Genomic DNA, 24,286 nt, shown 5'->3' on the forward strand with positions numbered 1-24,286 from the left:
ATGTAGGTAAATCTTATGAACATTGAATATATTTGAAAAATAACTTATTGTGAAGTTTACAATGTACATTTATATGATTTAAAATATACCACAAACTGAGCATATAAATAAGAAGAGAGGTAAAAGGAGTTAGAGTCCTAAGACACTTGTGTTATCTGGAAGACTCTGGTTATTTAGTCACTTCAACTTTTAAGGTGACTACTAAAGTAATTTTTAAAAATCATGTATAACTACCGAACAAACTGAACAAATGGAAGGGACTTACAGAAAGATTTTTTAATACCCTAGCAATGCAAAACAAGAAAAAAGAAGAAAGAAAAAGGAACATGAATTATAGAGGACAAATAGAACATAAAAATGCAGTTTTAAGACACAGTATTTCAGTAATTATGTTAAATGTGGCCTAAATGCTCTAATTAAAAGACCATTTGTCACTTGTGTTTTAAAATAAACAGTTATACTACTTAAGCAATACTTATTAAATAGGAGATTTAAAAGATTGAGAATAATAGGATGGAAAAAATGTACCACTGAAACCTAAAGAAGGCTGGGGTAGTTATATTAATATCAAGTAAAATATTTTAAGATGAAAAGACTTGCTAGAGATAAAGAGGGTGACTTTAGTAATAAAAGATCCAATTTACCTAGAAAAAAAATGACCATCATACATTATCCCAAAACATACAAAGCAAAAACATTCAGAACTATGAAGAGAAATAGACAGATCCACAGAAATTGAGAAATTTTAATACCTCTTTCAGTAATTTATAGAATAAGATAGAAGAATAAGGTTATAGAAAATTTGAAAATGATTAAGACAATTGATTTAATGGACTTATTTTAGAACACTTCAACTACAGAATTCTTTCAAGTACATATGAAACATTTAAGAACATGTATACTTGTCATGAAAGAAAGAAATTTCAAGATTGCTATCATACAAAGTATTTCTTTGACCTAAGTGAGATGTCTAGTAACCATTTATAAAAAGAAAACCAGGAAATCTCTGTATGTTTACATAGTAGGAAATATACTTCCAATACCTCAGAGGTCAAAAAAGAGTTGTAATGGAAATTAGAAATTTTTCTAGTAGTGAAAATGAAAATAGTCTATCTCAAATCTTACATGATACAAGTAAAGCCCTATTCAGAGGGAAATATTTTGCTCAAAATGCTTTTATTAGAAAAGGAAAAGAACTAAAATCAATGAGCTCAGTATTCATCTCAGGAATTTAGGGGAAAGAAAATATAAACCCAAAAACCCAAAAGGTAATTTTTCAATCCTCACCTCCCAATTTGTGTGAATATGCTCATAGTAGTCTCTGATAATCTTTTGTATTTCTGTGGTAGCAGCTATAATGTCACCTTTATTGTTTCTGATTGTGCTTATTTGAATCTTCTCTTTTTTTTTGTTAATGTAGCTAGTAGTCTATTAATTTTGTTAATCTTCACTTGTACTCCCTAAATCTACAAAAAAAAAAATTTAGTAGTTAACTGGAATAAAATACAACAATGTTGACAAAATCCACAAGTAATATATATTCTTTTAAAAAGCAGAAGAAAAGATAGGGAATCAACCTAAGTGTCCATCAGTGGATGAGTGGATAAAGAAAATGGGGTGTGTATACACACACACACATACCATGGAATACTATTCAGCTATAAAAAAGAATGAAATAATGTCTTTTGCAGCAACTTAATTGGAGGGCATTAATTCTAAGTGAAGTAACCAAATGTCACCTATTCTCATAAGTGGGAGCTATGCTCTAGGTACACAAAGGCATACAGAGTGGTAGAATGGACTTTGGAGACAGAAGGATGGAGGGAGTGAGATGAGGGGGTGAGGAGTAAAAAACTACTTTTTGGGTACAGTGTACACTATTCAATGACGGGTGCCCTAAAAATCCTAGACTTTGCCACTATATTATTCATCCATGTAACCAAAAACCACTTGTACCACTAAAGCTATTGAAATTTTAAAAAATAATAATAATAAGCAGAAGGAAGGAAATGTAAAGAGCTGAAATAAAATGGAAAACATACAGTGCAACACAAACATATAATTGCTACAGTTGAGTCTGAAAAGACATTGGAATTGATAAACCCCTAGTCAGATTCATAAATGAAAAGAGAGAGAAAGCATAATTAACCAAAATTAAGAATGCAAGAGGAGGAGACCTTACCACAGGTCTTACAGCTATTAAGAGGATATTATGAACAATTTGATGCCCATATATATGTGTATGTTTGTGTGTGTGTGTGTATATATACACACACAGGAATGTTCAGAGCAGCATTATTTATAATGAAAAATTGGAAACAACCAATATCCATTAACAGAATGAATAAATCATAGGATATTAATATAATGGAAAAATATAGAGTTATGAAAAGGAATGAAGACAGCTATAACTATTACTGTGGATGAATCTCATCATGTTGAAAGGAAAAAGCCAACACTGAAAAATACATATTGTATGATTCAATTTATATAAAGTAAAAAAAAAAAGTAAAACTAAATTGTAGTTTTTAGGAATGATTGTTTACTTGGTAAAACGAAAGTATAGAAGTGATTGCCATAATCAAGATAATTTGAGATGAATGAAGGAAGGGGTTTGTTATCAGAAACAGAAATGTAGAGATAGGCTTCCTGAGTTGTTGGTAATGAATTTCTTGATCTAGGTGATAGATCCATGGTTATTTGCTTTCTAATAATATATTAAACTTAACTTGCATATTTTATGCACTTGTCTGCATTTGTGGTTTTCTTCCACTCTTTAAAAAAAGTTTTAAAATACCTGTATATGATGCATATGTGATACATACATGTGTACATTTATACATGTGTGTGTAAACAGTGGTGATAAAGATACATGTCCTTGGACAGAATGGTTTTGGTAAATGTGCTGGGCTGTCTGCTTTGGCAGAATGTGTTGCTAATCCTATTTAAGGTAGTTTAAGCCTTCCATATATTTGTTTTCAAGTATTTGATTTCAGTCAAATTATGAGATCATCTGTAAACTTTAACATTGACACATTTAGGCTGGGTGTGATGGCTTATACCTGTAATTCCAGCACTTTCAGAGGCCAAGGCAGGAGGATTGCTTGACCCCAGGAGTTCAAGACCAGCCTGGGCAACACAGCAAGACCCTGTCTCAAAAAAAAATAATTGATTAAAATTTTAAAACTACAATATTGACACATTTAAAATTTCTTAAATGTCTTAGGTCCTATGTTTTAGGGAGAAATTGGTTTTTCATCTCATTGGTGTTTTGGCAAAGTGAAAACTTTATTGTGACCTTCAGTCACTTTTATGCCATAAAATTACCTGTAACTTTCCTTGCAGTATTTCAAAATAACAATATGTTTATTACTGTTTTCCCCTGTGCCTTCACATCTGTTTTATAATTGCACAATGGATAGAATGATACCATTGAAGGCATATTTTTGGACTAATTTTTTGCATATATCATCCTTGATTTTCTCAGTACACAAAGGAGAGTGATTTCAGCATTAGAAGTAGGGATTTGTATAGTTCAAGGTTTTTAGTATTTTTAAGGTTTTTTCATCATAGTTTTTAATTCTAGTCGCCACACATCTCTAGCCCTAGCATTCTGTAACCAAGGAAACGCCCTACTTTTAGCATGGCACAGTGCAAGTATACCTTTTAAAGAAATATTCCAGGTTGAATACTCTGTGTATTCTGAGATAATATTCAAAAGAAGATCAGCGATCCTAGTGATTCAAAAACGCCAAATTTTAACACATTAAAATTGCCTGAAAGTCTTAACTATTTATTTTTACAAGTCTTTATTTTTCCTAAATGATAAGGTGAAGCTGCCATTGCCATATATGGATGCATATACAGCTTAGGGAAACCAATGACTAAAATAAAATCTAACTAAAAAAATAAAATTTAAATTTAAAAGTTTCTGGCCAGGTAGTGGCTCATGCCTGTAATCCTAGCACTTTGAGAGACCAAGGCAGGAAGACTGCTTGAGGCCAGGAGTTCAAGCCCAGCCTAGGCAACATAGCGAGACCCTTTCTCTACAAAAAAGTTTAAAAATTAGCCAGGCATGGTGGCATGCACTTTTAGTCCCAGCTACTCAGGAAGCTGAGATAGGAGTATTGCTTGAGCCCAGGAATTCAAGGATGCAATGAGCTATGATCACACCACTGCACTGCAGCCCGGGCAACAGAGCAAGATGCTGTCTCTTAAACAAAAAATTTGTGTTGCAAATGTATTTTTCATGTCAGTTGATTAGCATTTATCTTAAGGCGTATCAAGTACACTCAAAGCATTTAGATAGGCCAGTTTAGGTTAAAATACAAAGATGAGTAAGGTGTATCTATCTGGGGAACCAGCCCCCAATGTTTCAATGTAGGTTCTTTCTGTTTTCCCTAAGTGTTGGCCCATCTGAGAAATAAAGAGAAAGAGTACAAACAGAGGAATTTTACAGCTGGGCCTCCACATCCCATATTGGTAGGTCTGTGATGTCTCCTGAGCCACAAAACCAGCAAGTTTTTATTAGGGATTTCAAAAGGGGAAGGGGTATACAGGGAGTAGGTCACAAAGATTAAAGGGCAGTAAAGATCACAAGGCAAAGGGCAAAATTAGAATTACTGATGAGGGTCTATGTTCAGCTGTGCACGTATTGTCTTGATAAACATCTTAAACAACAGAAAACAGGGTTCCAGAGCAAGAACTGGTCTGACCTCAGATTTACCAGGGCGGGATCTTTTCCCCACCCTAATAAGACTGAGGGTACTGCAGGAGACCAGGGCATATTTCAGTCCTTATCTCAACCACATAAGACAGACACTCCCAGAGCGGCCGTTTATAGACCTCCTCCCAGGAATGCAGTTCCTTCCCCAGGATATTAATTATGAATATTCCTTGCTGGAAAAAGAATTCAGCGATATCTCTCCTACTTGCACATCCATTTATAGGCGCTCTGCAAGAAGAAAAATATGGCTCTATTCTGCCCGACCCCGCAGGCAGTCAGACCTTTGGTTGTCTTCCCTTGATCCCCAAAATCGCTGTCATTCTGTTCGTTTTCAAGGTGCACTGATTTCATATTGTTCAAACACCCATGTTTTACAATCAGATTTCATCTTGTTCAAACACACATGTTCTACAATTGATTTGTACAATAGTGGTCCTGAGGTGATGTACATTCTCAGCTTATGAAGATAACAGGATTAAGAGATTAAAGTAAAAACAGGAATAAGAAATTATAAGAGTATTATTTGGGAACTGATAAATGTCCATGAACTCCTCACAATTTATGTTTTTCTGCCACAGCTCCAGCCAGTCCTCTGTTCAGGGTCCCTGACTTCTCGCAACATATATCTGCTTAGGAGATAGTTGGAGACAGATATGGATGCAAATATAAGCTCTTCAATGAAATAAGTGTTATAATGAAAGAATACTTAAAGATATTAGAAGTATAATAAAAAGTTTTGATGTGGGGGTGGAGTTTCCTGTGAAGATCAGTTTTAAAAATATAATTGGGATGTAAATTCTGTCTCTAAAATACCTTATGCTATGTTTAGCCATCAGAAAGGTTCAAAGTTATTTTCTTTTAACTTTTATTATGAACATTTTGAAACGTATTCAGAAATAGCATTTAGTAAACCACCATGTATCCATCGCCCAAAAGCTTTAAATCAAAGAAAACCTGAAGCCCTTTTTAAAAACATGACTTTATTTATTTATTTATTTTTATAGACAGGGTCTTACTCTGTTGTCCAGACTGGAGTGCAGTGGTACAGTCATAGCTTACTCTAACCTTGAACTCCTGGCCTCAAGCAATCTTCCCACCTTAGCCTCCCAAGGCACTAGGATTACAAGCGTGAGCCACCATGCACAGCCCTATTTTGTAGTATTTTATGGCTTGCCCTTTAAACATGAGCATAGTATCTAGAGTAATAGTGGAGTGACACTAGTTGCCTTCAGAGCTGAGTATCAATTTGTTTAGATGCTGCAAGACATTGTGAAAAATGTGACAATTTCAAATGGAAACATGAAATAAAGTTTTTTGTATGTTTAAACTGAACTGTCAAGATAGTTTACTTTGAAGATTTGAGTTTCAAAAATGTATTATCTAAATCATGCATTTTCTTAGTTTCTTATAATTCTTTATAATGGATTTCTTATACCAGAGCTCCTATTTTATCTCAAAGTTTGATTATTTTGTTCACATTGTTCTTTAGATGCTATTAAACTACAGCTGGTTGAAGCAGGCCTGGTAGAGTGTCTACTAGAGATTGTTCAGCAAAAAGTGGATAGTGACAAAGAAGATGATATTACTGAGCTCAAAACTGGTTCAGATCTCATGGTTTTATTACTTCTTGGAGGTGAGCTGTAATTTATGCCAGCCAAAGAATGTTGTTTTCAGATTTTTTTAAATTTATTGTCTCTTCTGTAAATACTACCCTAGGCATTTTCTCATATTCCTATCTCACCTGCTGTTGAGGTGATGATTTTGATGTCTTAAACATGTCATTGATAGAACCAGACGTAACGAACCCGAAAAAGAAGTGTCTTCACCATCTTCCAACGTTTGAAGAGCTGTCCCATAGAAGAGATAGCTTTGGCACCAAGGGACTAAAGAAAAGCTAGATGGCTCCCTAGGACTTGGACTAGAAAAATGCTAAACTCTATTGTCTAGTATCTATTAAAAATTTATTATAAAAAGAATCATTACTTTTCCCATTATGAATGTAATAGTTTGTGAAGTATGAGTTTCCCAGTTGGATATTCACCTAAGAATATGAATTTGTTACTCTTAGTTTTCTCTTGCTTAACTATTTGTTTCATTTACCTCCAGATGAATCCATGCAGAAGTTATTTGAAGGAGGAAAAGGCAGTGTATTTCAAAGGGTACTTTCTTGGATTCCATCAAATAACCACCAGCTACAGCTTGCTGGAGCATTGGCAATTGCAAACTTTGCCAGAAATGGTAAGCATATTAGTTCCTCCTTTGTTAGTCAAATACTCTGTATTTGTTTATTTTTGCTTTGCCGTCACATATACTAAAACTGGAACAGTTTAGAAGTTCTGTAATATGTGTATAATGCTGCTAACTTTTCAGAAATCTGAAATACTTATAGTGACATTCCTAACAAATTACATATTTTATGCAATTCAACTAAATTCTAATAGTTTAAAGATCATGAAGTGCTTCTTTTGAATACTTGGCACTTCAGAGCTTAGTAAGTTTGAATCCCATTCTAGTATACATATGCTTTCTTTTGCCTAGTGATTTTATTTTGGATCTAATTATTGAGTATTCATTCTAGGATTATTGTGCCTCAACTTATACTTTTATGCCCATAAAACTTAAGTATGAATAATCCCTTGGCTTTGTGTAGAATGTTTAATTTAGTTTAATAGTATTTTAGGGGGCACCAGACTTCTATGTTATGAAATCTGGCACTACTAAAAAACTCAAATACAGTCTAGAAACTCATTCTTATGTTCCTCATGAAATATACTATGTCTAGGAAATACAGTTTATTTTTCTTTTTAGTTTAATCATCTTCCAATACGAACTGTTGGTATATATTATAATGGCTGACTTACTCTATTTTTACTCCTCCTTTTTGGGAGTGACTCCCTAATAATGGAGGTAAGAGTGCCATAATATGGATAATTATTGAAACTAGATATGGGGTAAATAGTGGTTCATTATAATATTCTCTCTGCTTTGTAAATGTTTGAAAAATCATTTAGGTATCAGCCATGATAGCAAAAGGTAGAGTACTATCACTATAACATTGGGAGAACACAAGCATCACAATAAATGAAAAATATTGGACATTCTAACCATGTGTTTCTACTTCTGATATATTATCTGGCTCTAAACTGAAGATTTTTCTGGTAATTTTTCTGATTTTTAAAATTTTATCTAGTTTAAGAATTTTGATAATACTTCTCACTCAGTGAACAGAAAAACCTATAAATCTGATGGGAGAAAGATTTGGAATTCATTTTATTGTATACCTCCATTTTCCCTAATGTAGATAATAGCCAGACATCAGTATTATAAGATATTTATAGATATTTTAAAGAGGAAGAAAAAGATGTGTGGGTTTTTTTTCAGATGGAAATTGTATTCATATGGTAGACAATGGGATTGTAGAAAAACTTATGGATTTACTGGACAGACATGTAGAAGATGGAAATGTAACAGTACAGCATGCAGCACTAAGTGCCCTCAGAAACCTGGCCATTCCAGGTAAGACTTAAGAATAGAAGGCAGCTATGTAAAAAATAAAATCCATCATTTGGGGAAGCTATTTACTGTATGTGATTTGTGAACCTGCTCTGATGAAGAAAATTAAAAGGAAAAAATAGTCTTCACATTGTTTACATTTTTTCATGCTAATAAATGGAGATCATATGTTAAATAAGTTTTGTGAGACTGTACAAGAATAATCTCTGCCTTCATTCAGATATCCTGTTACCTTTTGTGAATTCTTAGATTTTCATCATGTTGTATAGTTAAGCTTTTTTGCGGTTTTTTGTTTTTGTTTTTTTGAGATGGGGGTCTCACTCTGTCAGTCAGGCTAGAGTGCAGTGATGCAATCCTGGCTCACCACAGCCTCTACCTTCTGGGCTCAAGTTATCCTCCCATCTCAGCCTCCTGAGTAACAGGGACTGCAGGCATGTGCCACCATGCCCAGCTGATTTTTTATTTTTTGTAGAAACAGGATCTCACTATGTTGCTTAGACTGGTCTTGAACTCCTGGGCTCAAGCAGTCCGCCCACCTTGGCCTCCCAAAGTGCCGGGATTACAGGTGAGAGCTACTGCACCAGGCCTTAAGTATCTTTAGTTGAGGTAGAATAATGACATCAATTAACAGAATCCCCTCAAGAATGACTTTCAGTTGTTGGTGGTGTTTTTCCATAAGCAGACGTACAATATTTTAAAATAGCCTTAATGTGCCTTTGGAAGTCATGAAATCACATTATTATGGAAAATACAACAAAAAATAGTTAAAACTATTCTTTTATTCTACTTTCTAAAAATAAATTTTTGGTTAGATGAAATAGTACAATTACATGATGATCTAATCCATTTGAATTGGTTTATATAGGATAGTAACATTTATTAATGTCTATAACATTTATATTAACACAGTTGGATCAAAAACGGAATTGTGCTTTATTGTTGTAAGAGGGTAACTGTGTAAGTAAATGTTTCGGATTGGGTTTAAAAAGCCATGATATTGTCATAAAAATTATGATATTGTCTGTTACCCGCTTATACACAAATAGGATACAGACACACACATAAACAACTGAATTCCATTCTTAAAATTGACAAAAAAGTGACAGAATTGTTTCTAAATGGAAAAATATAACATGGATCTTAAAGACACTCAATAAACCTGTATTGAATTGAATGTTTATCAACAGGAATGCTAATACCATTTTAACCAGAGTCTCTCTTTTTCTACAGTTATAAATAAAGCAAAGATGTTATCAGCTGGGGTCACAGAGGCAGTTTTAAAATTTCTTAAATCTGAAATGCCCCCTGTTCAGTTCAAACTTCTGGGAACATTAAGAATGTTAATAGATGCACAAGGTAAAAGAAATGTTTTCCCCAACTTGCATTTTTGGTATGATAGTCTTAATGTGCTTCTAGTTGAAAAAAGACTTGTTTCTCGCTTTCAGGATTATGTAATCATAAAAAATAGCAAATAAAAGATTAAAAAATTAGTTTTGGAACTCCATTTGTTAATTTTTGTGCTTGTTATAATTGACTATTTATTTATAACTATTATTTATTTATTTTTGAGACAGAGTCTTGTTCTGTCACCCAGGCTGGAGTGCAGTGGTGTGACTTCAGCTCACCGCAACTTCCACCTCCTGGGTTCAAGCAATTTTCCTGCCTCAGCCTCCTGAGTGGCTAGGATTACAGGCATGCTCCACATCTCCTGGCTAATTGTTTTTGGAATTTCACTAGAGATGGGGCTTGTTGCCCAGGCTACTCTTGAACTCCTGGCCTCAAGCGATCCTCGCACTTCAGCCTCCCAAAGTGCTGGGATTACAGGTGTGAGCCACCACGCCCAGCCTATTATTGACTTTAAGTAGAAATTATACCATATCTCTCCTTATTAATTCTTATAATCCTGGTTTTAGTTTGCTTTATTATCAATTTCGGGGGAGGGCGTTGTGTTTTGGCATTCTATACCCATTTTCACCTTGGCTTTGAAATCAAATTTCATTATTGTGACAGTCAAAAATCTTAAAAATTTGTCTTGTGGCAGGGAGAGCATTTTTCTATTTGCAGAAACAGCAGTCAGAACCACTCCTAGGAATGAATTATGTTTATTATTTCTAAATTCTAAACCCTAAACCCTTTTCTGTATTGATTGCATAGAGTCCTTCTAAGAACCCTGCATTATAGTCTGCCAGAGCACTAACAGACTAGCAGGCTTAACCAAAAGAGTATGAAATCATTTGTTTTTGTATTTTCTATAAAATTTCACAATGTTACAGAAAAAGGCAAATAGCCCGTCACATAAGGAATATTTGCAGTTCTAGCTTTAATGAAATTGTTGTGCTGTGTTTTTTTAGATGTATTTCTCCTTCACACTCTTAAATCTTTACGAATTACTTCAGCTGATTGTCTGTTAGTGATTCATTCCTTGGTTTGCCTTCTTTCCTATAGCAGAAGCTGCTGAACAACTGGGAAAGAATGTTAAGTTAGTGGAGCGTTTGGTGGAATGGTGTGAAGCCAAAGATCATGCTGGTGTGATGGGGGAGTCAAACAGACTGCTGTCTGCCCTTATACGACACAGTAAATCAAAAGTAAGTTCCAGAGGAAACTGTTCACTAGAAAACTTCAGAGCGTCTTTTTCAGAAACCCAGAATTGTAGGTCCTAACAACTGGGATAATATTTACCTGAAAGTATTGTGAAGATTCAGTGAGATCATGTGTATAATGTGCTTAGCTGGTACATGGGATATAGGAAACACTCAGTAAATGGGGGTTGCTGTTGCTGCTGCTATTGTTGTTATTACTTTTACCACCACCATTACCAGCATTAGTGTCAAACATTTCTTTGTGCCAGGCATTGACCATGCAGGCTACTGATATTTAGAATTTAGAAATTAAATGATATCTAGATAGTATATGATGTCCAGAGCTCACAGAGTTAGAAAAAAATCCATTCTTGTGACTGTGCAGCTTTCTGGCACATGGTAGATAACCAATAAATGAACAGATGAGCTGTTTCAAAGATCACAATAGTGAGTACCCAGGCCAGCAGTTCAGCAGCTGATTTAGTATCTAGATTATATGATTTTTAAATTTTTTAAATACTGTTTTTTTCTTTTCTTTCTTTTTTTTTGAGACTGAGTCTTGCTCTGTCGCCCAGGCTAGAGTGCAGTGGTACAACCTCGGCTCACTGCAACCTCTACCTCCCAGGTTCAAGCAATTCTCCTGCCTCAGCCTCCAGAGTAGCAGGGATTACAGGCAGGCGCCACCACCCTCAGCTAATTTTTGTATTTTTAGTAGAGATGGGGTTTTACCATGTTGGCCAGGCTGGCCTCGAACTCCTGACCTCATGATCCGCCTGCCTCGGCTTCCCAAAGTGCTGGGATTACAGGCATGAGCCATCATGCCCAGCCTTTAATACTGTTTTCTAAGGTGACCCTTTCAGTCATTTCTCTTGTACAACTTCAGTAGTGATTATATATGAGGAGAAAGTTTAGAACTCAAACCCACCAGCTGTTTTCATTTATTTTTAGAACAGATAAGAAGATGCCAAGAGAAAAAGCGTAAAACTAAAACTGTTCTTGACTTGTATAAATCTCTTTCATATAAATAATTCACTTCACCATAATAGCCATCCCAGCTGGTTAGCCTCAGGAGTGTTCTTCTCCATCAGATGCTAAATCTTGAGAACTTTCCCTGGGGAAAAGCAGCTGTTAACTAGGACCTTCCTATTACCTGTCTCACCCAGACCACCCTAAAATCTTATACATTTTCCCTGACACAGGACCAAGTAGTATGTTGGCAAAGCGAAAGTTATCAAGAGAGAATAGCAAAATGGCTTCGTTGGTACCCCTTTCACCCCTTCTCCATCATAACTGTTCTCTCATGCCCATTTGTTCATTTAACAGTTAATATTTGAGTTCTTGCAGTGTAAATACTACAAAATAGTGTTTCTATAAAGGAATTAACTATCTATTGAGGGGACAGACATAAAAACAGCTAGCTTAAGTACAGCATTAAAGCTACATATGCTATTCGGATGTAACAGAGGAAAGAAAGACTAACACACTGTCTGAGTGGTCTGGGATGGTGTCATAGAAGGAGTGCTATTTTAGGGGCTAACTAGGAATCTCTCAGGAGGAAAGGGAAAGAGAATGAAGGAAAGGGCCTTTTCAGGCAAAGACGACAGGATGTACAAAAAGTACAGAGATGTAAAACAGCATAATTTTAGAAGGAAACTGCAAATAAAGCAGCATTGCTAGAACATAGAGCGTGGAGAGAGACGGTGGCCAGAGAGGTTGAAAACTGGGAATTAAGTGAATTATATGCCAAGTTAAGGTGTATGGACTTGATTCTGTAGAGAATTCTGGAGCACTTAAAGGATTTTAAGCAGCAAGTTGCCATTATTTGGGTTTTTGTTTTTTCGGGGTTGAGACAGAGTTTCACTCTTGTTGCTCGGGCTGGAGTGCAATGGCACAATCTCCACTCACTGCAACCTCCTCCTCCCGGATTCAAGCAGTCCTCCTGCCTCAGCCTCCTGAGTAGCTGGGATCACAGGCATACACCACCATGCTCGGCTAATTTTGTATTTTTAGTAGAGACAGAGTTTCTCCATTTTGGTCAGGCTGGTCTTGAACTCCTGACCTGAGGTGATCCGCCCACCTCAGCCTTCCAAAGTGCTGGGATTACAGGTGTGAGCCACCACACCCAGCCATTTAGTTTTCTTTAGAAAGATGTCTCTAGGGTTTAAAGGGGGTAGAAAGAACAGTTATTGCAAAAATATATATGAGAGTTGATAAAGGACTGAATTAAGGTTTTGAGTTAAGCAACTTGAAATTGCTGATACTCAGCCATTTTGGAAACAAATTTCATATGGGTTATTCAACTAGAAGCAGTGAGGATGGAAAAGAAGAGACAGAATTGAGAAAGATATGGGTGGTAGAATTGACAGATTCAAAGTAGAATTAAAGGAGGAGGTAGTTTTAGAGCTAATTCCAAGTTTGGGGTTAACCACCAGATTGGATTATGCCATTCAACAAAATAAAACATGATAGGAAGAGGTGCAGCTAACACTCCCTAAACTTGCCCACTCACCCATGCTCTTTGGAGTCATTACCCTTAATCTTTTTGCTCTACTCCAAGAGAATCTCCACCATTGGTTTGCAGGGGTGTATAATCATTTGGATTTCCCTGGGCCATATTGGAAAAAGAACTGTCTTGGGCCACACAAAATGCATTAACACTAACAATAGCTGATGAGCTTAAAAACACACACACACACACACACACACACACACACACACACACACACACACACCCCGCAAAAAAAATCTTAAATACCGTTGGCATTTGAAGAAGAAGAGAAATCTAAAAGTTTAGAAAACAGGCTGGGTGCGTTGGCTCACGCCTCTAATCCCAGCACTTTGGGAGGCCAACGTAGGCGGATCATTGTGGTCAGGAGTTCCAGACCAGCCTGGCCAACATGGTGAAACCCCATCTCTACTAAAAATACAAAAATTAGCCAGGCATGGTGGCACGCACCTGTAATCCCAGCTACTAGGGAGGCTGAAGCAGGAGAATTGGTTGAACCTGGGAAGCGGAGGTTGCAGTGAGCCAAAATCGCACCACTGCGCTCCAGCCTGGGTGACAGAGCAAGACTCCCAAGACTCTGTCTCAAAAAAAAAAAACTTGGAAAACATACTTGGGGGTATAATCAAGGAAAACTTCCCTGGTCTTGCTAGAGACCTAGACATCCAAGTACGAGAAGCTCAAAGAACACCTGGGAAATTCATTGCAAAAAGATCATTGCCTAGGCATATTGTCATCAGGTTATCTCAAGTTAAGACAAAGGAAAGAATCTTCAGAGCTGTGAGGCAAAAGCACAAGGTAACCTATAAAGGAAAACCTATCAACTTAACAGCAGATTGCTCAGCAGAACCGCTACATGCTAGAAATTATTGGGTCCCTATCTTTAGTCTCCTTAGAGAAAACAATTATCAGCCAAGAATTTTGTATCCAGTGAAACTAAGCTTCATAAATGAAGGAAAGATACAGTGTTTTTCAGACAAACAAATGCTGAGAGAATTCACCACTACTAAGCCAGCACGACAAGAACTGCTAAAAGGAGCCCTAAATCTTAAATCCTGGAAACACATCAAAACAGAACCTCTTTAAAGCATAAATCTCACAGGACCTACAAAACAAAAATACAATTTAAAAAATTGGGGGGTGTACAGGCAACAGATAGCATGATGAATGGAATAGGACCTCACATCTCAATACTAACATTGAATGTAAATGGCCTAAATGCTCCACTAAAAGATACGGAATTGCAGAATAGATAAGAATTTACTAACCAACTATCTGCTGCCTTTAAGAGACTTACCCAACACGTAAGGACTCACTTAAGGTAGAGGGGTGGAAAAAGACATTCCATGTAAATGGACACCAAAAGTAAACAGGAATAGCTATTCTTGTATCAGGCAAAACAAACTTTAAAGCAACAGCAGTTCCAAAAGACGAGGGACATTATATAATGATAAAAGGCCTTGTCCAACAGGAAAATACCACAATCCTAAATATATATGCACCAAACACTGGAGCTCCCAAATTTATAAAACAATTGCCAATAGACCTAAGAAATGAGACAGACAGCAACACAACAGTGGGGGACCTCAATACTCCACTGACAGCATTAAACAAGTTATCAAGAGAAAAAGTCAACAAAGAAACAATGAATTTAAACTATACCCTAGAACAAATGGACTTAACAGATATTTACAGAACATTCTACCCAAAACTGCAAAATATACATTCTATTCATTAGCAAATGGAACTTTTCTCTAAGATACGCCATGTAATACTCCACAAAACAAGCCACAATAAATTTAAGAAAATTGAAATTATGGCAAGTACTCTCTCAAACCACAGTGGAATAAAACTGGAAATCAACTCCAAAAGGAGCCTTCAAAACCATGCAAATACATGGAAATTAAATAACCTGCTCCTGAATGATCATTGGGTCAACAATGAAATCAAGATGGGAATTTAAAAATTCTTCGAACTGAACAACAATAAATGATACAACCTATCAATACCTTGGGGATACAGCAAAGGTGTTGCTAACAGGAATGTTTATAGCCTGAATTGAAGAAGTCTGAAAGGTCACTAAGATACAATCTAAGGTCACACCTCAAGAAACTAGAGAAACAAGAACAAACCAAACCCAAACCCAGCAGAAGAAAGGAAATAACCAAGATCAGAGCAGAACTAAATGAAATTGAAACAAAAAAAGACAATGCAAAAGATACATGAAACAAAAAGCTGCTTCTTTGAGAAGATGAATAAGATTGATAGACCATAACCAAGAAAAGAAGAAAGAAAATTCAAATAAACTCAATTAGAAAAGAAATGGGAGATATTACAACTGACACCACAGAAATACAAAAGGTCATTCACAGCTACTATGAACACCTTTACATGCAAAAACTAGAAAACCCAGAGGAGATGGATAAATTCCTGGAGAAATACAACCTTGCTAGCTTAAATCAGGAAGAATTAGATACCCTGAACAGACCAATAACAAGCAACAAGATTGAAATGGTAATTTTAAAATTACCAACAAAAATGTCCAGGACCAGACAGATTCACAGCTGAATTCTACCAGACATTCAAAGAATAATTGGTACCAATCCTATTGACACTATTCCAAAACAAGAAGAAGGAATCCTCCCCAAATCATTCTGTGATTAGTATCACCCTAATACCAAAACCAGGAAAGGACATAAAAAAAAAAGAAAACTACAGACCAATATCCCTGCTGAACTTATATACAAAAATCCTTAACAAAATTACTAGCTAACCAAATCCAACAACATATAAAAAAGATAACTCACCATGATCAAATGGGTTTCATACCAGGGATGCCGGGATGGTTTAGCATACCCAAGTCAATAAATGTGATATCCCACATAAACAGAATTAAAAACAAAAATCACACGATCATCTCAATAGACGCAGAAAAAGCATTCCACAAAGTCCAGCATCTCTTTATAATTAAAAATCTTAGCAAAATTAGCATACCAGGGACATACCTCAATATAATAAAAGCCATCTATGACAAACTCACAGCCAACATAATACTGAATGGGAAAAAGTTGAAAGCATTCCCTCTGAGAACTGAAACAAGATAAGGATGCCCACTCTCACCACTTCTATTCAACAGTACTGGAAGTCCCAGCCAGAGCAATCAGACAAGAGAAAGAAAGAAAGGTCATCCAAATCAGTAAAGAGGAAGTTAAACTGTTGCTATTTGCTAATGATATGATTGTATACCTAGAAAACCCTTAAGAGTCCTCCATAAAGCTCCTAGAACTGATAAAAGAATTCAGCAAAGTTTCCAGATACAAAACTAATGTACACAAATTAGCTCTCCTATATACCAAGAGCAACTAAGCTGAGAACCAAATCAAGAACTCAACTCTTTTACAATAGCTGCAAAAAATAAAATAAAATAAAATAAAAATACTTAGGAATATTCCTAACCACGGAGATGTAGTTTTACAAGGAAAGCTACAAAACACTGCTGAAGAAAATCATAGATCACACCAACTAACGAAAACACATCCAGTGCTCACCGATGGGTAGAATCAATACTGTAAAAACGACCATACAGCCAAAAGCAATCTGCAAATTCAGTTCCCGTTAAAATACTACCATCATTCTTCACAGAACTAGAAAAAACAATTGTAAAATTCATATGGAACCAAAACAGAGCCTGCATAGCCAAGGCAAGACTAAACAAAAAGAACGAATCTGGAGGCATCACATTACCTGATTTCAAACTATACTATAAGGCCACAGTCACCAAAACAGCATGGTAGTGGTATAAAAATAGGCACATAGGCCAGTTGAACAGAATAGAGAACCAAGTAATAAACCCAAATACTTACAGCCAACTGATCTTTGACAAAGCAAACAAAAACAAAGTGGCGAAAGGACACCGTATTGAACAAATGGTGCTGCAATTATTGGCATACAAGAATAAAACTGTTGCCTCATTTCTCACTTACACAAAAAAAATCAACTCGAGATGGATCAAGGACTTAAATCTAAGACCTGAAACTAAAAATTGTAGAAGATAATATTGGAAAAAAATCCTTCTAGACATTTGCTTAGGCAAGGATTTCATGACCAAGAACCCAAAGCAGATGCAATGAAAACAAAGGTAAATAGCTGGAACTTAAGCTAAAGAGCTTTTGCATGGCAAAAGGAACAGTCAGCAGAGTAAACAGACAACCCACAGAGTAGAAGAAAATCTTCACAATCTATACATCTGACAAAGGACTAATATCCAGAAGCTACAGTTAACTCAAATTAGCAAGAAAAAAACTAACAATCCCATCAGAAAGTAGGCTAAGCACATGAATAGACAATTCTCAAATGAAGATATACAAATGGCCAACGTATGACAAAATGCTCAGCATCACTAATGATCAGGGAAACGCAAATCAAAACCACAATGCCATACCACCTTACCCCTGCAAGAATGTGCATAATCAAATCAAAAAATAATAGATGTTGGCATGGATGCAGTGAATAGGGAACACTTCTACACTGCTGGTGGAAATGTAAACTAATACAACCACTATGGAAAACAGTGTGGCGATTCCTTGAAGAACTAAAAGTAGATTTACCATTTAATCCAGCAATCCCACTATTGGGTATCTACCCAGTGGAAAAGAAGTCATTATACGAAAAAGATACTTGCGCACGTGTTTATAGCAGCACAATTCACAATTGCAAAAATGTGGGACCAACCCAATGCCCATCAATCAACGAGTGGATAAAGAAACTATGGGGCCTGGTATGGTGGCTCACGCCTGTAATCCCAACACTTTGGGAGGCCGAGGCAGGCAGATCACAAAGTCAGGAGATCAAGACTATCCTGGCTAACATGGTGAAACCTCGTCTCTACTAAAAATACAAAAAATTAGCCAGGCATGGTGGCAGGCACTTGTAGTCCCAGCTACTCGGGAGGCTGAGGCAGGAGAATGGCGTGAACCCGAGAGGCAGAGCTTGCAGTGAGCCGAGACCGCTCCACTGCACTCCAGCCTGGGTGACAGTGCGAGACTCGTCTCAAAAAAAAAAAAAAAAGAAAGAAAAAAAAGAAACTATGGTGTGTGTATGTGTATATATATATGATGGAATGCTACTCAGCCATAAAAAGGAATGAATTAATGGCATTCGCAGCAACCTGGATGAGATTGGAGACAATTATGTAACTCAGGAGTGGAAAACCAAACATCATATGTTCTCACTTATAAGTGGGAGCTAAGCTATGAGGATGCAAAGACATAAGAATGACAATGGACTTTGGAGACTCAGGGGAAAGGATAGGAAGGGGCTGAGGGATAAAAGACTACAAATATGGTGCAGTGTATACTGCTTGGGTGATGGGTCCACCAAAATCTCACAAATCACCACTAAAGAACTTACTTATGTAACCAAACACCACCTGTTCCCCAATAGCCTGTGGAAATTAATTTTTTTAAAAACTCACAGAAAAATTTCATAATGTTTTAAGAAAACTACGAATTTGTATTGGGCCACATTCAAAACCATCCTGGGCCACAGGTAAGACACGCTTGGTTTAGAGTTTTGGCAAACCATAATTGTATTAACTGATTTACAGACATGATCCTGGCACCTGAATTTGGAATGCTCAGATAAATTCCTGTTACATGTAGTAGTAAGGCTAATGGAAACCTTAATTAATCTAGTATCTTCAGTATCAACTAACAGAATTATGTAACCAAACCATTCATGGACACAAAAATATGTCCAGAGGAAGATGCATCCCAGCTTCTTACAAACATCTGAATTTAGGAGCCAGAACTATTTAAATGCTATAATATTTAATAAATTTGAAGATTTTGAGGCTCTTCTGTGAATTTTATCATAGATCCGCCTTTCCCTTATCTAACCTCCTACTTCTCGCCCATCCCCAAAAGCAGAGTTCAAATGCCCATCACCATGCAGGTTCTTTGAATGATGAGAGCTATGGCATGGTACCCGTTTAGGAAAAGGTGGGTGGGGGTGTGTGTAGCAGAAAACAACTTGAAATTATATAGGATTGTAACTTTATAGTTACATATTACAACTTTAGGATTACAATTCAATACCTTTATATATCTTTCCTACAATTGAGAGTATACTGCTGCTAAGCAGCAGAGGAGCCTTGATTCTCACACTTTAATAATCAGAACTATAAAGTATATTAATTGCGTGAGTTCCAGGTCTGAGCTGTTATTTTCAAACTTAACCAACATTAAAGTAGACATGACTACTTTTGAGCAGCAGTTCAAGTTTGTTTCATCAAATTATAATCCCAAGAAATCTTCCACAAAGAAAGAGTTGCATAGGTAGATTAGTTATGGAAATAGTAAATTATTTTTTCTTTGCCTTTGAGATTCACAGCACACATTAATACTAAAGAAACCTTTTTAATTTTATTTGAATCCACTGATTCCCAAACTGTTTGACCATGGATCCTTTTTGCAGGTGGCATCTATTATTACACTGGACATACTTTGGAAAATGCTGTTCTGGAATAAGTTTTTAAAATAATTAAACACCAGGTTCAAATGTATTACATTCCTATAGATCCTTAGCCAGCTATGTGAATCACAGCTCTCTCCTTGTGTTGTTCTTAAACTTTGAAGATCATGCCCCACGCTGAATTCCGTCTTAGAGTTCAACCCTTCAAAAGTTTGCACTGACTCACAAGGTTTCATGCCGCTTAGTCATCTCAGCCCTTTGCAGTGTATTCCTGTGCTGATGCTCTTAAAGTCACACCTTTCTTTGAAAGAATGCCCTAGTCTAGGACTGCTGACCAACTACCTGAATCTTCCAGTTATAGACATCAAAAATGTAAAGAGGAATATAGGTTGCCTTTATACCAGGAATATAAAAACTCCCTGCTATCAAAGCCAGCACTTTTCTTTACCCTTTAAGAGTAGAGAATTCTTTATCCGTTACCAGGCTAAAAACTTGTTTAAACCAATGTATTTAGTCATTTGCTCATTCATCCAACAAACATTTATTTAAATCCCATATTGAAAAGGCTTTGATGATACAATCTTGAAAAAGAAAATTTTTGTTAAGTGGCTCACCAACTTAGTGGCTATGCCAACCTGCAATCTTATAAATTACGTCAAATCAAAGCCTATCTGAAAATATTCCGTTGTGATCAATATGACACAGTTTTCAACAGTCTTAAGCTGGGTTGATTTCACTAATCAAGGGCAAATTGACCAAATGCTAAATAGATGAAACTGTTAGCATGAATAATTTGCCTTAGTTTTATATTATACTAAAATTTAGCTTTCTATAAGAATAGAACTATGAAATAAAATACTGTTTCAAACTGCACAAAGCATCTCCAGAATTTTTAAGAACAAAGACCCAGTAATCAGCCATCCTACCTGGGCTTGAGCGTTGGCTTTACCACTTATGGTCTGAACTTGGGCAGATGACTTAATCTGAGCCTCAGTTCCTTCATCTATATGAACAGGAGATGATATCTAGCTAATGGGATTTTCTGCAGGATTAAAATGTACTAATATCTATAAGCTACTCAGTACAGTGTCCAGTTTGAAGTTTTTGCTCTATAAAGGGTTGCCATCAGTATTATTCTGTCACATATGACAAATACAATGTTTTTTCTGTTTTTTATCCCATATTCTGTAAGGCAAAGTGATTCCATAGAGTAACTATTCAATAAACATTTGTTGAAGTAGTTGATGAGAGGGCAGGAAATTTTTTTAAGTTCTAGGGTACATGTGTACAACATGCAGGTTTGTTACATATGTATACATGTGCCATGTTGGTTTGCTGCACCCATTAACTCGTCATTTACATTAGGTATTTCTCCTAATGCTATTCCTCTCCCCTCCCCCCACCCCATGACAGGCCCAGTGTGTGATCTCCGGAGTGCAGGTATTTTTAAAAGGAGATACTCAGGTGTCTGTTCTGGAAAAGTGAGATGAAAAGAAGCTATGCCTGGCCAAAGAGAGGGCACTGTTCATTTCTGATGTACACATTTCCTTAGTTCATTCCCTGCTCTTCCTTCTGCTACACTGGTCTTTTAAGTGTGATTAGAAACGTAGAGGACAAAATGACAGTTCAAGCATCTTCCCTAAATGATTGCATATGTATCTGTTCATCTCTTGTGGTATTCTTTTCTCAAGCTCTGTTGTGATTTTTATAAAATTTTTTACTAAGAATTCTGTATCTGTTTCACATAAACTGTTGCTGAGTAAACAGTAAATTGGGGAGGTTAGAAAAAGCTTTCTAAAACAGATGGATGGGAAAAAGTGTATTAGATGCCAGAACACAGCTACCATAAAAACTTAGTTCTTGGACTCTATTGATTTAGCATGTTTGATCACTAAACAAGTTTGAGCTCAAAGCAAAGATACTATCTAAAAATAGTTTCCTCAAAAATTTTTTATGAAATGGAAGCATAAAGGAAACCCTTTAAAAATATTTTAGCAAATTTGAAAAATATTTGCTAAAAATATTTTAGCAAATTTGAAAAATTTGAAAAATGCAATTAATTTTGAAGCTGACTCAGAGGCTGCTTTTTTAAAATATCCAGACCTTCAAATTATTAAAAATGTGAAAATAGAGAAAATTATTTTTAAAATATTTCTATTATTGAGACCTCCCACTAAATCAGATTTAGTTCAAGAGTTCTAAAACAATGGAACCCTCAGTGGAATGAAGACCAAAATGGGTACTGGAAATAAAGGTGGACATTGTTTTTTTCCATCTAACTTTTGCCAGATGGTCTTATATGTCTTTTGTGTAATAACTTTGTAATAACAAAAACCTATGAGATATATACTTACATCATTCCAGTGACATGGAGATATTACTGAGATAAGAGAGGTTCAATAATGTGCTCAGTCAGTGGTATTTATTGAATCCAGAGCTTGATGTCTCCTCTGCCATGGAGAGAAGACAGAGCTCTAAGCACCATGAGAAATGAAGGCAGATGGAGAATTTTAAGTTCTGCTCAGTCCTTTTGCATGTAATTCAGTTTTCATATTTGTAAGATTAAATCAAGGGGTAAAAAGTACTTTACCCTGGAACATCTGCAGAACAACTACCTGGCACTATCATGAAAATTTAAAAGTAACTTTTTTTTTTTTTTTTTTTTTTTTTTTTTAAGAGGCAGGTCTTACTCTCACCCAGGCTGGAGTGCAGTGGCGTGATCATAGTTCACTGTAGCCTTGAGCTCCCTGGCTCCAGCAGTCTCCCACCTCAACGCCCTGAGTAGCTGGGACTGCAAATGTGTACCACCATGCCTGGCTAATTTTTTAATTTTTTGTAGAGATGGGGTCTCACTGTGTTGCCAGGCTGGTCTCAAGTGATCCTCCTGTTTTGGCCTTCCAAAGCACTGGGATTACGTCCTGAGCCACCATGCCCAGCCGAGAACTTTTTTAAATTCCAAGTTTTATTCTTGTTTGTCGATCCCAAGGTAGGTCAACATTTGAGGCGATGGCACTTTTACTTCTTTGGCTTTGGTAGCTTCTAAGCCTTCTGTTTTTTTAATATGAACGGCAGTGGTCTTTTCTACTTAGGCAATTTAAGTTGTCATCTTTTGATGAATGTATTTAAAGCTAAAAGCTTTTTCCTTCTGTGGAGAAAAAACTATGATTAAATCAAATGATTCATACAGGACACTGTCACAAAACCACTCAACAATGAGTTGACTGATTTTAATGCATGTTCCTAATGTTTAAAATTAACGTTTATAATTCTCTGATATTTATTTATTGTAGGATGTAATTAAAACCATTGTGCAGAGTGGTGGCATCAAGCATTTAGTTACCATGGCAACTAGTGAACATGTAATAATGCAGAATGAAGCCCTTGTTGCTTTGGCATTAATAGCAGCTTTAGAATTGGGTAAGTACCCCAGTGACAAACTTATTTTCTTCTATTTTTATCTTGGATGAAAGGAAGCATAGAAGTGGAGTTGAAGTCAGACAGAACCTTGACTGGAAGCATTTTACTAGTGTCTGTACCGTTCTCTGAATCTATGGAAATCATTCCGTACAGGTTGTTAACAGCTGTCCCCTTTGGCTGTGTTTTTGGTAACATTTTTAGGGCAATGCGTTAAGGTAAGTTTAACTTTTAAATAATGTCTCAAGTTACAGCCGCTTAGAGAATAGAGAAAACATTTTCAGCAGGCTTCACAGAGAAACCAAACAATATTTAGAATACGACAGCATATGAAGAGTCTGCTACTCTCCCCGTGACCCAGGCTTTCTCTTCCATCTCTGCTCATTCTCTCTACTACCGGTTCTTTCTTGCTGTTCTCCTTCTTCATCACCGTGACTTCTGTTGCTTGGTAGCATTGCCTTACTCTAATGTCTTATCTTCTGTGTTACACTTCTGTGTGTTTTGCATTCAGAACTCCCCCAAAGCAGAGGCTAAATAATTTCATTAGTTTCAGTTTAACATAGCATTTTTTGTTTGTTTGTTTGTTTTTTGAGACAGTCTTGCTTTGTCACCCAGGCTGGAGTGCAGTGACGCAATCTCAGCTCCGTGTCTGGGTTCAAGCAATTCTCGTGCCTCAGCCTCCCGAGTAGCTGGGATTACAGGCATGCACCACTGCGCCTGGCTAAATTTTGTATGTTTTGTAGAGACGGGGTTTCACCATGTTGGCCAGGCTGGTCTTAAACTCCTGACCTGAGGTAATTCACCCACTTCAGCCTCCCAGAGTACTGGGATTACAGGCGTGATCCACCATGCCCGGCCCTAACATAGCATTTCTAATGGGCAGAATTCATCATGAGAAGCTAATTCATAGGCATCTAGTTTATGAATAGCATCAACTAGATGGCTTAGGAGCCAACCCAAGACAGTCAGCCAGGGATGGTATAATAGAGTCACATGGCCTGTGGTTAAAGCCTAAGGCTGCTGTACACAAAGAGGACTTTACACTTAGTAGGGATGTCCTATCCAATTCAAAGCCATTTG

The 24,286-nt window shown here is 36.5% G+C and overlaps 1 protein-coding gene across 32 annotated transcripts in view; it reads left to right on the top strand.

Annotated features, from left to right (window-relative positions):
• The window catches only part of RAP1GDS1 (Rap1 GTPase-GDP dissociation stimulator 1), a 173,575-nt gene that overhangs the window by 141,047 nt on the left and 8,242 nt on the right, over positions 1-24,286 (top strand). For 21 of the 32 annotated variants that reach the window (XM_074040181.1, XM_074040183.1, XM_074040191.1 and 18 more), the window contains 6 exons: positions 6,216-6,359; positions 6,833-6,964; positions 8,108-8,242; positions 9,470-9,595; positions 10,685-10,824; positions 23,083-23,209. In XM_074040181.1, coding sequence (XP_073896282.1) covers positions 6,216-6,359; positions 6,833-6,964; positions 8,108-8,242; positions 9,470-9,595; positions 10,685-10,824; positions 23,083-23,209 — 804 coding nt within the window. The remainder of the gene's footprint in view (positions 1-6,215; positions 6,360-6,832; positions 6,965-8,107; positions 8,243-9,469; positions 9,596-10,684; positions 10,825-23,082; positions 23,210-24,286) is intronic. The other 11 variants (XM_074040194.1, XM_065545257.2, XM_005555493.5 and 8 more) reach the window with 1 other exon arrangement.

Source organism: Macaca fascicularis, chromosome 5 (genome assembly GCF_037993035.2).
Source record: "Macaca fascicularis isolate 582-1 chromosome 5, T2T-MFA8v1.1".
Lineage (NCBI taxonomy): Eukaryota > Metazoa > Chordata > Mammalia > Primates > Cercopithecidae > Macaca > Macaca fascicularis.